General features: G+C 39.1%; 1 protein-coding gene across 1 annotated transcript in view; it reads left to right on the forward strand.

Moving 5' to 3' along the window:
- LOC136027029 ((E3-independent) E2 ubiquitin-conjugating enzyme UBE2O-like) overlaps positions 1–15,248 on the forward strand; it is a 97,457-nt gene that overhangs the window by 2,468 nt on the left and 79,741 nt on the right. The window contains exon 2 of the mRNA XM_065703947.1: positions 13,504–13,780. Within this exon, the coding sequence (XP_065560019.1) occupies positions 13,543–13,780 (238 nt within the window). The 5' untranslated portion in view covers positions 13,504–13,542. The remainder of the gene's footprint in view (positions 1–13,503; positions 13,781–15,248) is intronic.

Below are 15,248 nucleotides of genomic sequence, written 5' to 3' on the forward strand. Positions count from 1 at the left end.
CCACTCAGTGATCGGATCTCCAACATTGAAAGAGACATGGCATCTAAGTGTTCTGTTGCTGATGTCGATAGCAGAATCTCTAAACTAGTCGCGGAGGGAAGAGTTGGTACTGACCTAGAGGACCAAGTCCTAAAAGTGATGAGGCAGGATAGGGACAGACAACGCAGGAAACTGAACCTCATCGCTTACGGTGTCTCACCTACAGACGATGATACAAACTTTGTGATCCAGCACCTAGCCTCAGATTATAGTCTCCCCGGCGTCAAAATTCTGAACCTGAAAAGACTCGGTGCAAACAAACCACCCACCCAGCAAGTCCCACACCGCCCTCCCCCGATTCTTTTTAGTGTTACAGACATTGCCACCAAGGTAAAGATCTTGAAAAAATCCGTCGAGCTGAAAGCAGACATACAGTTCCACAGCGATGAGTCCCGAGAGGACAGAGCTAAACGTAAGAGCGCTACAGAGGAACTTAAAAGACGGATTGCAAACGGTGAGACTGACCTCGGAGTACGGAACGGCAAAGTCGTCTCAAAAAACGGTCAGCGAGCTCCACCCCCAGCATTGGGAGCGATGGAGCACTAGATGCACAGCCAGACGAAAGACATGTAAATAGTAGTTTAGTGTCATTTAACAGTGTATTATATAGTAGTTCCATATCAGCTCAAGAACATTCATCGGAATGCAGTTTTGAAACTGCCAAATCTGACACTAGCTGCGTTCTTTCTGTTGAATCGGAATACAACTCGCCAGATTCTTATTCAACTGACGCAGCATCTAGCGAAGCAGACGAAAGTCCGTCATCCAACGATGACGTGCTAGTTCCAGCGGGCTCAGGAAGAAGAAGAAGCAGACAGAAACAAGTGATGAAAGTGTTGTCAACAAACATTGACTCCTTGCCAAACAAGCTGAATGAGCTAAAAGTGTTGCTGGCTCACGAAGATATAGACGTTGTGTGCTTAAGTGAAATTTGCCCAAAAAACTCTCAAAATAGACTGGAGGATAGCCATATTCAGATACCAGGATACACAGTCATTTCGAATCTGGACAGACCCAATGTGAGGAGAGGAGTTGCCATATACATCAAGTCAGCCTTGAAGGTAAATAACTTTGACCTTTTCACAAGTGCCAATTATTTTTGGGTAGAGTCTATCCTGGTTGAATTGACAGTAGGGTCTGAAAAGTTTAGAATTGGTGTGATTTACCGTAGCCCTTCCCCCCCCAGCTCCGAAGAATCATTTCAGTATGTGGCAAATATTATAAATGAAATGACAATATGTAACCCCAAAAATGTCATCATCACAGGAGACTTTAACATGCCGGACACCAGGTGGGTCGATGGTTTAGGCTTTACTCTTCAAAACAACTATACCAATCCAACTCTTGAAGCCTTTGCTGATAACCTGCTGGTCCAGACAGTTGAGTTCCCTACCAGACATAGAGATCATCAAACTCCATCTCTCCTTGATCTCGTTCTGTCAAACAACCCCGAAAAAATTATGTCAACAGCAAACTTACCCCCCCTTGGAGCAAGCGACCATCTTTGTATCCTGAGTGCAATAATCTTGAATCAGATACCAACCAACAAAATCAAACGAACGTTTGTTGATTACAAGAAAATACGCCAGGACCTACAAGAGATTGAATGGGAAAACTCCTTGCAACAAGACACTGAAGCATCCTGGGAGCTTTTCAAGGACATACTACTGAGTCTTGAGTTGAAGCATACGAAAACTTACTTCTCAGAACGTCCCAGAACCCTTCCGTATATGTCACCACAGCTAAAAAAAGTCATTAATAAGAAAAAGAAAGCTTGGAAAAAGTATAAAAATTGTGAGAGTGCAGCCCATCTAGAGCAGTACAAAAAGGCCAGGAACAAACTGAGAAATGCGACCAGAAAAGCAACCATAAGATATGAGGAGTCGATAGCACTAGAGGCAAAAACCAATCCAAAAAAGTTTTGGAGATATGTCACTTCAAACAACCCAAGCCGCAGGTCGATCCATCATTTTACCTCCAGCGATGGAACCAAAATAACCGACCCATTGGTAATGGCAGATACCCTCAATCAATGCTTCTCGTCAAATTTCTCTAAAGACCCTGGATGCCCCCCACCGGATATGCCAACCACCCACATCAAACACCCTATGCCATCGATCCAGTTCACAGCTTGTGATACTTACAAGCGCCTAAAAACTTTGGACCCATCCAAGGCAAAGGGACCCGATGGCATCCATCCTAGGTTGCTGAAGGAGACCGCAGCTGAAATAGCGGAACCCCTGACAAGAATATTCCAGATGTCAATAGCTTCCAAAACTATTCCCTCTGACTGGAAAACAGCAAATGTCATGCCAGTTTTCAAAAAAGGACAGAAAGATAAACCACAGAATTACAGACCCATCAGCCTGACTTCTGTCCCATCAAAAGTCATGGAAGGCGTCTTAAATGATGCAATCGTTGCACATCTGGAAACTAACAGCCTGTTATACGATGGACAACATGGTTTCAGGAAGGGTCGCTCTGTGGAGACAAACCTAATTCAATCATATGACATAATCACCAAGATGATTGAGGAAGGCCTTCCAGTTGACGTACTCTTGCTGGACCAAGCCAAAGCTTTCGAGAAGGTAGTACACTCGTACCTGGAAAGGAAACTAGAGTTCTATCAACTCCACCAAGATGTAAGAGAATGGATTATCCAGTTTCTCAAGGATAGAATACAGAGGGTGATGATGTATGATGAGGAGGGGAATCAAATCATGTCAAACCCAACTCCAGTGCTCAGCGGAGTTCCGCAAGGAACTAAACTGGGACCTACCCTCTTCAACATGTTCATCAATGACTCAGCCCAGTCAGTGCAAAATGACCTTAAACTGTTTGCAGACGACTCGAAATTGTTTGGCCCAGTCGCAAACAACCAACAGTGCGCAGCTCTGCAGGCAGATCTGCACACCCTCAACAACTGGTCCTCTTCCTGGTCCCTCGAGTTTAATGCTGAAAAGTGCAAAGTCCTACATCTTGGCCCTAAGAACCCAGGAATGACATATACAATGACAGATCGTACTGGGAAGCTCATAACTTTGGAAACTGTCACCGAAGAAAGAGACCTTGGGGTCATTGTTGATGACAAAATGAAATTCCATAGTCACAGCAAATACCTAGCTGCAAAAGGCAACAGGTCCCTTGGTCTCATCAGACGTAATATCACCAGTAGATCTCCCAGGACAATCAGGAAGCTATATACAGGACTGGTCAGACCGCAACTTGAGTACGGAGTCTCTCTTGCCGTTCCCCACTATGTCGTGGACAAGATGATCCTTGAGAGCGTTCAGCGGAGGGCTACAAAACTACCAACCAAATGTAAGAACCTCTCGTACCCTGAACGCCTCAAGAAACTCAAGCTCCCAACCCTGACGTACAGGAGGAAACGCGGAGATGCAATCCTGACCCACAAGCTGCTGGAGAATGGTGTCACACCAGGGCTTTTTAATAAGTCGCTCTCTAGCCACACCCGGGGCCACACCAAGAAGCTCCAGCAACAAAGAAGCTCACGGAGAGAACGTTCCAACTTCTTCTCAACTCGTGCTGTTCCACTGTGGAATTCCCTTAGTGAAGAAACAGTTCAGTCCAAAACTGTTGACAACTTCAAAAAAGCAATTGACCGAGACTGGGCAGCGATGGAGTGGAAACTACACTGGGAGGCCAGTGGATCTACTCAACGGAACTAGACAACGCACTTCCACCTCCATCACTCAACCGGCGAATCTACAGGATGTTCACCCAACCTTATTCGCCGGACAGTGCGATTTAAGGTAATTTAAGGTAGACATTCTTTCCAAATGTAGTAATCATTACTACTGGAGTCCCCCCCCTCATGAGGCAAGGGGCAGATATAGAGCAAAATCTTGGGAGGCCCAATGTGACAAGGGCACCAATGAACAAAATCTTGGGAGCAGGCTCAATGTGACAAAAGTGCCAATAGTTGACCAAATTGACAAATTTATTCTAAAAAAAAGAGTGAAAAAAAGAAAAAAACAGGGAAAGAGGGCACCTGAAAAGATCTTGCCCACAACCCCTTGGATTGGCCAGTGAATAAGGCTAGATTTAGGCTATATTGCAAAAGTTCAGGTCAGTTTAATAGTGTTCTCATTAATTATCTAGCTTACAGGTAAACATATCATTCAACATGCCTTTCAACCATCCTCTTTCCATTTTAGAATAAATTAGAGGGTGTAGTACTCTGAGATATATAAATTTTTGGTAATCTTATTACAAGAATCCTTTTCCTAAATAAACACTATAGGACAGTTTGCCCCTAATCCTGGATATAAAGTAGATAATTGGGATTGACTGATAGTTTGGATTGGGCTTGTAAAAATTGACTAACCAAAATTTAGGGAACTTTTTTTGTTTATGTTTAAACTTAAATAAAACTTATCCTTATGTCCTGGCACATTTAAATGCAATTATTTTGCTTTACAGTACTTTCCTTAAATGGAACTTATCCAAAATAGAGTCTATGTATGATTTAGATACTTTGTTCAATCTTTAAGATCTCCTACCTAAGATTTGACAAGGACCTTAAACTTGCAAACCCTAATTTTTTAATGTGATGGATGGTACTGTGATCTTCTGTAGTATTTGTAGAGGGAAAGTGAACAACATTAGAATTCTTTCAAAACTTTTATTAACATTATACAGCTCTTTGGGTAACTAGAAGAAAGTATAACACTGTGGTTAGCCATTTACTTGCAAGAATTCACAGGCAAAAGCAAGCTAAAAATGCAAACACAAACTGATATAATCAGTATTTTTCAAATTATTTGTATTTTTGAAATTATTCACTTTTTTTGTCATAATTTCAAATAATGACTGTTTTTTTTTATTCAAATTATATGGATAAATTATTATGCAACTGAATTTTGTAGTACAGTATTGGGCTCGATTTTTAGCTACTGACTTATTGAATATGGAACTGGAATGACCTTTGGTTAGGAATTTTATATAACTCAAAATATGCCAAGGAATTAACTGTATGATTGTGATTAGATATGTAGAAATATAGTTGGGAGGGGGTGGAGAGAGTATTTTTTGAAATCCAGGGGTAGGATAATTTTGCTGTTTTTTTTTTTCAGCCAAGATACCACAAAATAATGTGTTTTTTAGTGACAAAGCCAAACAAATAATACTTCTCCAAATCTAGGGGAGATTGCTTCTCTGTCTCCTCTAATTGATGCCTCTGGGTTTGTTCATGTCCCAGTTCTAATATCAGATAATTTGTTTTGTAATTTGCACCCCATTGGCAGCTCCTATGGTTCTTGCTGCAAATTATGCTGCACCTGCCTGGTTGGTTAAGTGAGTCTAAATTTATCCAACAAGCTCAATTATTCTGAAGTAAATTATACAAAGCTTACTTCAAAAGAATATATTTTTCGAAGAATACTTTTACAGAGAGGGGAGGCAGATTTCTGGCCATTATTTGGAAAACAGCTAGAAATTAAATTAAGGGTATAATTTTTTCAAATCAAAGTTGGAGCAACATTAAAATTTAAACCGAACAGAAATTATCCCACATATCAGTGGGGCTGCCTCTTCCCCCTCAATCCCTTGCTCTTTATGCTAATGTTTGAATTTTTTTCCAATTCTTTTAGAATGACTCCTGAGACACAAGGGCTGTTTAACAGGAATAACAAGCTTTCTTTAAATACTAAAAACTCTGGTTTAAAGCAAGGCATTGAGGAAGGAACACACCCCCTCATATATGGAATAATTACTATCTGTTTTAAATTTTAATATGGCTCCTTTCTTTCAGTTGAAAAAAATGTATTTTATCTAATAATATAGAAGACAACAATGTAATTACTATATGATCAGAAATATCAAAATTGGAAACGCATTTTTCTGTTTTATTTTTATGCATTTTTATGGATACAAAGACTTTATTTGAGATATTGTAAAAAAATAAAATTATTTAGGTTACCACATTTCTAGCTTTTGTTGCAGCAAACCAGCTCTCTTTTTTTACATCTGAACACACACATACACCCCGTGGTGGTAACCAAAATAGGTACAGGCTAATATATAGGCTACTGCATTTTATGTTGTCTTTTTTGCAATTTCTCCAATTTGCTTTAAACCTTTGATCTTAATTTCAAAGCACAAATTTAAGAGTCAGATTAAGCCTCATGCTCACCATGAATGATGCAATAAGAGTCCTATGGTGTCTATATCTTAAGCAGTTTATGCACCAAATTATGGAGAACTGATCTCTCATTGTCTTAATTTATGTATAAGATGACTGGAGCTGTCCAGTATCATAACCTACTCTCCTTAGCATCTTAATTGCCTCTCTTTTTCTTATTATTCTTTACCCTATTGTTTTGCTTCCTATTGCCTCTCCTTTCCTTACAAGACAGTATTTATCTTTTAATTAAGACTAGCCACAATATCAATTACAGCAGAAATTTAACTTGAAAAAACAAACAAAATACTTTTCCACATGCTGACTAATGGTCTGCATTGTGCAGGTACTGGTCTCCTGATTCAATGCCTTTGGCTGGTAGTGAAATGCTTGGTTGGGGGTAAATCATCTGATGATTCATGTGTTGTCCCCCCAGATTTTTCAAGATACCCATTTATAGCTGGCTCAACTCTGGCTGAGCTTACAGAGTCACACCATTCACCCTTGGCCCAAACCAAATAACCCACAACACCAGGACTCAAACCCCTGACCTCAGAATCTCAAGTCTGGATTGCTAACCACTCAGCTTGGATGGCTCTGCAGAATATGGCTGTCAGATAAACTTTAATTTGTCTCTTTGACTGGTACTGAGTCACATATCTTTTTCGTTTTCACTTAAAAAAAAAACAGTTAAATCATTGGCTCCCTTCATTTTTGTAAATTGGTGCCCCTAGAAACTCTTAAAATTATTAACATGAGGACCTACCTAGCTGAGCTACAGACAACCATTGGAGCCTAACTTTTCATTGCTATATCATCTCAATGTACAAATGAATCCTTAAAGGAAAACAAGAAGGAAAGGCCAAAGGCTACCAGAATTATGTAACTACGCTCATCAGTACACTTGGATATTGTAACTTAGATTATTTCAAACATTGACTTAGGTCTTCTTTCCTTTTTTCAAATTTCTTATTGATAACCTTCAGTAATTTAGCAAAGGATGTCGGCTCCAGAGTCTACCCCCATCACAACTTCCTGGAAAGTAGTTACTGTACCTAAATTTCAGCTTTAGATTAATTCTATACACTACTAGATAGTGATCTTTACTTTTAGTATCTATAGCAGTACTCCTGTATAACCCAATGTCTTGCTAGTCTTTGGTTCATATTAGCATAATTGACATGGCTGGCTGGTTCACCATCCTATGAAAAATCATAATAATATATTGATATTTAATGACCAAATACAGTGTTTGTCAAAACTAAGTGGTTACTCCTACAAAACGACAGCAGTCTATCATCTTTAATATTTTCCTAACACCAAACACTCCTGTTGGGAGTGTTTCCTAACACTCCTAGAAAACGACAGCAGTCTATAATCTTTAATATTTTCTAACACCAAAGTTACCTAGGCTAGGATACCATCTTTCCTTGTTTCTACTGGTTTTATGCGCCCCCCCCCCATATTCCCCCTGGATGATTCCAGATTTTCATTAAAAGGGAAATCAAAAGTTCTGCTCACAAATATTCAAGTATTGGATTGTAAGGAAAATTTTGGACAAGTTTTTATTGTTTAGTCAAATGTTTGATTAATGGTATTTTTTTTAACAAGTCCTTAATAATAATTTTAATAAAGAAACTTGGGTGGACAGAGATGGGTATTGTTATTCATGTGGATGAAAGCTCTGTGTAACTGTGTTCAGTTCTATGGTTTTTTACATAGCCAAAGCCATAGCGACCTCCATAGCAGTGTTCTTTGATATTGAAATACATTGTATGCATATGTTTAAATACATTTACACATTTTCAGCGTTCGGACTTGCCTATATTTTCCAATAAATTCCTATATTCTAATGGACTCCTATAAAATGCCTATATTTTGGCTAAAATCCTATTATTCCTATATTTTCGGCTGAAGAGCAATAAGAACATTGCTCATGATTTAAAATTTTTACTTCTCTTTAAGTAAGCCAAGATGTGCTTTTCTTTTTGCTTTTGACTCTGTTGCAGACTGTGCAGTCTTTCGATGTAGATCGATAATTAATTACAACTGTTGAGCTGTTTGAACTTAACTATTTTTTTGTACTGGGCTTAGTAAGCTGCTTCTGCCTAGGCTATGCTGTTGTGTTGACTTAGTAGCCTATGTTTTTTTTTTATGTTAAGCCTGTCCAAAATGAGCAAAGATCAGTATACAGGCTAGCAGTATCTGCTTAATGAGACTGGAGTTCTTGCGACTTATGCGTTTCCTGCCTGAGCGCTATTTTAAAGGCTGATGTGATTATGGCCCAGTTTTGGACATATCCATATTTTTCTTTTTATTGTCTTTTAATCTTGGGATGCTATTTTTTAGGTGATGCTTGGTAATTATGTATGGGGCCTACCAAGTTTAATAGTTCTTGGCTTGCTAAGACGGATTGCAGCGGTAGAAAGATTGGCGAATGGTGTAAGACTGGGAACGACCAGTATTCGTTCTTTTGAAAACTCTGTTTGAAAATTTTGGTTGCACAGCTGGGGTTGCTCAGGAGTAAACCAACATGTGCGATCTGCAGAACACAAAGCCGCAGTTACTGCTTAACTACATCCACTATAGCTTCACCTGAATGGACAATCTCGAGTTGATGAAAAAACTGAGGATAAACTGTTAGTTTGTACAAAAATGTTTTGTGAGCGTGATGCCGCTTATAAGGCTGAGTTAATATGGGCACTTCAGACGGTACAGAGTTCCATGTCTGCTAAGTCTTCAGACCATATTGTCGCAACCTTCCATGCGATGTTCCCCGGTAAGATCTCCGACGGAATGTCCCTATGTGTGAAGAAACTCATGTATCTGATCACTGATGTGCTGCATCCTTACTTTAAGCAAATGCTTGTGAAAAACATTCAGTCATATCTTGTGCTAGAATATGACGAGACAACCAACAACGCTGGTATGAAAGAGTTACAGATACGTGTTCAATATTGGTCCTCATATGGAAACGAGATCCAGAGCAGACTTTTATGCACAAGTTTTATGGGCCACGCGACAAGTGATGATCTGTGTAGGAAGATTATGTCAGCCATTGAGCAGAATCAGCTTCCACTTGAAAAACTGATGACACTTGGAAGTGATGGACCAAATGTCAACAAAAGCGTTTGGAACAGTTTCAACGCCAAAAAAAGGAAGTGACGGGAAAGGGAATGTTGAATATTGGTACTTGAAACATCCATATAATCCACAACGCTTTCTTGAAAGGTTTTTCAGGTGTATGGGGAAGAAAGTTCCGACTTTGTTATTCTTGTGCATTCATTTTCTGACGGCTGGCCTTCACGTTGTGAAGACTTTTGAAAGTGCCAAAAGAAAGTAAGAGTGCCAGAGAATGCTTTCATATAGCATGTCCGAAGCCGCTGGATGACGATCGGACGTGCCCTTGCTAGAATCATGCAGCAGTTGCCGGCAATCTTAGAGTACTTCCTGAACTTCATGCCGAGAGAAAAAAGCTGAAGAAACTTCTGTCCACTCCCAAATTTCTGAAGATTGTGGCGTATATCAGAAGTGCGACGATGAAGGCCCAACTCGAGTTTGTTCTAGCCTCAGCAGAACTGTTCATAAGTTTCGCCCAACTGTTCCAGAAAGAAGAGCCTCTCATCTGAACTCAGAGATCAAAAGACTCGTTGTGACACTTTGCAGAAGGGTCTTTACTCCAGATTTCATGATCGAGATTGAAAATTTCTCACCAGAAATGTTGAACCTTGCTGAAAAATTTGCAGAAAAGCCCATAGTTTCAGAAAATGTGGAACAAACTTTCCGTCAGAAAACATCACTGAAATACAAGGCCATTTTCTATGTCAATGTGCGAAAACATTTTATTGCGGGGATTCGCCATATTTTGAACAAATGTCCTCTGGAAAAGGATGGTTTTCTAGAGGCTTTACGCTTTTTGAGTCCGATCAACATGAAGGATTCAAGAAGCATTGCAGACATAACGGCTGTGGCACGCAAGATTGTAATTGGAGCAAGCTCAGACGTCGCCCAATCTGAGTGGCTGCTTTTGCGAACGGAAAATGGACCCCGTGAGGACATTACTCGGAACGATCATTTTTAGAGCCATTATTTTGGACTGGTGAATGAGCGTGGGGACAGCAAGTACCCGGAACTTACCAAGCTTATCAAAGCAATGCTGACGTTATCGCCTGGCAGTGCAGATATTGAGTGTGGGTTCTCGCGTTCTGGTAGGATTCTCGGTGAAGACCAGGCATAAATGTCTGAACGCGTTCTGGATGCGAGACTCATGGTATATGACACGTTGAGACTTTATGGAGGAAAACCAGAACGGTTTGTTATTACAAAAGAAATGTTGAATCTTGCACGTTCTGCACGGTCTCGGTATCAACAATATCTGCATGAAAAGAAAAAAAGAAGAGCTATCCGAGAAGGAGAAAGGAGCTTTTGAAGAGGACAACAAGTGGAAGTTGCAGGAGGTCCACGACAAAAAGAAAGAAATAGAAGACATGGAAAGCGAAAAGAAAAACTTAGAGCATCAGAGAAAAGAGAACAGTAGCAGATACTCTACTTCAAGAAGTGACCGATAGAATGAAGAAGGCTGCCGGGTCCAAGAGTTCCATAGCCATTGCCCTAGCTGTTTCTTTGCTCGAAGGTGCTGTGAAGTCCAGAACAAGTGAAAGAAAGCAGATGGTGGAATCTGCGACAATGGAGCAGTCTCTTTCAAAGAGAAAAATTGACCTCATATCTAAATTGATGCCCAAGAAGCAGCAAGAGTGATTCCAGGTAGTTTACCTGTATCAGTCAATCGTTGCCACAGTATTTGTATCTGATTAAAAAAAAAAAAAAAAAAAAATGCAGAAACTCGAGAAATGACGAATTTACGTGACTAGGCATCCCACGCCATCTACCACCGATCTGATCCCGAAGACTTCCGAATCCTATACTTGGCCTATATTTGGGCTCGGGAAATCCTATATAAATAGGACAGAGCCTATAATTGGAAATTAACCAACCTGTCCGAACCCTGCATTTTATATAGGAAAATTGGTGAAAGCAAAGCTCTTGGTAGGACTTGTCATCCTACTATCACCCAAAAATGTTTTGGGAAGGCCCATTATGCCCTGCCTTTCCTTTCCCTCCTCTGTGCTGGTAGGTAGGTCAATGTAATATTAATACTACATAGAAAAAAGATTTTAGCAATGAGAATGGTACTATTTCCCACCCCCCTGTCCTAATAATATAGGTGTAGACCAAAAATATTTCTGGGAATCAAGAGGGATTAGACATCAATTTGTACCTCTCCCTCCTTCCCCAAAACTCATTCTATATTTATTTGAAGGTTCAATGACAGTTGGAATGTTTTGGCATTGACATGCACTTCATTTAGTTGATGTGTACTTGCACATCACTTCGTATAATTTATAAGAAATATATCTGTTTATATCTGAAAAATAATCTGTTTTGCTAAATGATGCTTTAAAAGAATTATAAGAAATGTTTGTATAATGAAAAGGGAGGCCTCTCCCCACAGCACCCTTATCCAGGCTTAGTCTAAATGAAGGGATATGATAGATTAACCCCCCCCCCCCCCCTGTACCCTTTCCCATATTTATCTCAAGGTTCGTGGAGGATTAGACAATTTAGGTATTGAAATGTGCTCTTTTAGACATCTGCCCCCCCCCCCCCCACTAACAGTGACCATCCCCCGCCTCCTTTATAGTACATGATGTGCAATTATGCACCACCGAACATAATATCATGAAAAATCATTTAAATCAACTGAGTCGAATCTAGCATTAACATAAATGTCCACATCAACAATTTGTTTTGTATGGATTACATGACTTTTCACTGACAAATGTGCTACCGTCTGGCATTCATATTTTTAAATCGATTGGTATTCTTAGAATGTTCAATTGATAGCAACTTGATTCTCTTTGTGGCAAAATCCTGCTTTTTCTGGATTTTTCGAAGATCAGGAGACTTTTCTTAAGCTTTTAACTTTTAATGCGTGGCTGATTGACATTTTGAAGTATCTGTTTTGTGCTTTGTCTCTAGCTGCTCAATTTTGTGCGCGGGGGAAGTTTCCATTGGAGGAACTTTCCGTGGATTGGATTTTCATTTTTGGGCATTAAAATACCATAAAAAAAAGCTTCCATATTCATCATGAGCCCTACTCCCTGCCTATGTAGTATGAACCTCACCATTCTTAACTGAAAGTACTTAAGATGTGCAATGGTTCCCTGGCCACATCATCAAAATGTCTTTAGTTATCTTAGAAGGAGAAATAGAAAAATTTAGATATCTAAAAATGAGCCTTTCCCTGAATGTCTGAAAAATTCTGCAGTCATCTTTCCAAGGAATTTATTTCTGATTTTGGCTGAGCTTGCTACTTTATTTTTGTGTTTAGAATTGTGGTAGAGGGATGGTATCATGAGCTTTAATATTTTCCTCATTGCTAAATAAATTAGAGCCTACCTTTTGTTCCAGCTCTAAGTAGTCATGTTAAAAAATTGACTCACAGCAAGAAAATAAACTTCTGAATTAGGTATCATCTAATTTAGTGTTTAATAGCCCATGGAAATGAAGTTCTGAAACTCCTAATAAGTCCAGTTCAGATTTCCTGTACTCATCAATTAAAATATCAATAGGGTTGTTGGTTTTCAACGTTGTAATGCTGCAAATTGAAATTTGTATATTATTCAAATCATTGAAATTTTTATAGCCTCGAGGAAAGTAATGGGTCCCAACTCTGCAGCCCAGGGAATAATACTTCTTCTCAAACTTACACAAGGCAGTTTAACCTTAGAGCCTGACTGCATGGAGTCCCTTGGACCTCCATTTGAATGGAGGCTTTGTGCAATTTTGGGTCCATCTTGGTCACAGCATGGTTTGTCATGGTTTGTGTCAACAAAAGTCGATGTCCTGCATGATTATTATGGGAAGGAGTTTGAGATGGCTAGGGCACGTTCTGTGGATTGAGAATGACGGATTGCCAAAGATTGTCCTTTTTGGCCAACCATCTAGGGCTAAGCAGAAAGCAAGTCATTCTCGCTTGGGGTGGGGGTCCCGTAAGGGCAGGTTTGAGGGAAATTGGAACTTCCAAGAAGGGTCTAAAGAGGTAGGCTTCGAATTCTTTGGGATAAAGGAGCAGCATGTCTAGCAGTGATGGCCTCAGGCGGTTTGGTACTACAATGAGTTGCTAGCAGTAGCATGTTACACCTTAGTGTTCTAAAACTCAAAATGCCTTTTAGCCTTTAAGCATGGTATTTATTGAAAACTGTTAGAAATAACGAAAAAAAAGTGTTTAATCTTGTTTTAGCTTCATGATGTCCTTTTAGGTAAATACTTGTCTGTGTTGCTGCTGAATTTGTCATAGAATGGCGTCCATTGTCAAGGTTCGAATAAACGAAGGTAACGACTTTTTTGAAGTACCCCTTGATGAAGATGGCTCGCTTTCAGTAGAAAAAATTAGGAAGCTATGCCTTAATCAAGGAGCAATTGGAAGGCCCTCAAATGGAGATGGCTTTGAAGTTATATCTGCAAATAGTAAAAATAAAATCCTTCCACCACCTGGGGGCTGGAGCAACAAAATTTACCAAGTTGAATTTCAAATAGGTATTTTTTACTTTAATAACATATTATATTTATTTTAATGTTTGTTCAAAAAGTTGATATTCAAAGAATGTGACTTTTTTCTCAATATAATGTGACGATTCATAGATAGAACGCTTAGTTAATTTTTATGGTTCTGTCTTCTTTTTTTATTGGTTGATTTTTAAGTGTATCTTATGTTAAGGAACGCACACACACACACACACACACATATATATATATATATATTGGGGTGGTGCTTCGCGCCACCCCAACACCTAGTTGGTGGGGCGCCTCGCGCCCCCCCAAGCCCCCCCGCGCGCGTAAGTCGTTACGCGCCATATTAGTTACGCGCCATTGTAGTTGTGTCCCTGTGTCCCACCTGTGAATATAGATAGATTTATATATGTGTTTCAAACTACGTAAAAATTGTGAATATACAACATTCTTGGCTTTCCCATTGTCTGTCCATATACAAAGCCGTATGTACTAATAATGACGTCATATGCAAACGCTCTTTTTACAAACAAACAAACATGCATACACACAACTCGTTTTTATATAGATAGATAGATAGATAGATACAATACAAATTAACTACGTAAAACTTGTGAATATACAACAGTCTTCGCTGTCCCATTGTCTGTGCGTATAAATAGATTGTCAGGTTTACCGACCCTCAAAGATGCAACATACAATTGTACATTGGTAAAGCAATCTGTATTAAGATCTATACCGCATTTTTCTAGTGATTGCCCTTGAGCTTTGTTGATGGTGGTTGCAAATGCCAATCGAATTGGGAATTGCAATCTTTTAAATTGAAAAAGCAGATCCGTTGGAATCATGGGAATGCGAGGAATAAGAACAGCCTCACCCTCATAAGGCCCTGTCAAATTTCATGACGTCAGCCGACACAGAAACATGACGTCACCTGATCCACAGATCCACAGACAGACAACTTATTTTTATATATATAGAAGATATATATATATATATATATATACATATATATATATATATATATATATATATATATATATATATATATATATATATATATATATATATATATATATATATCCCACACTGAATATTTTACCTTAGAAAAGTAATTTCCCTACACGTATACATACTTAGAAATATTGTATTATATACTTTACATTGAAAGTTGGATTCGTGTATTTAAGCCTCTACATTTTGTGTCATATTTGAGGATGAAGAAGGGGAAAACATTAGCTAGGTTTATTGCTCCTCTTATTGCAAACTTATGCTTTGAGCTCCCTATAAAACTTGATATATACATATTTTGAAGCTTAGCAATTGTCATTTTGCAAGGATGCTTACACATAGGAGCTGGGAGAGATGTCTGTATGACCAATTTAAAGACCAACTGTAGACATTTGTATTTTAATACAATAATTAAAATACCCATATCTTTTGGAGAAGACTGATTTGAGAGGTGGTTGAGTCATAATTTAAAAAATAAGATTTT

Source organism: Artemia franciscana, chromosome 1, assembly GCF_032884065.1.
Source record: "Artemia franciscana chromosome 1, ASM3288406v1, whole genome shotgun sequence".
Classification (NCBI taxonomy): Eukaryota; Metazoa; Arthropoda; class Branchiopoda; order Anostraca; family Artemiidae; genus Artemia; species Artemia franciscana.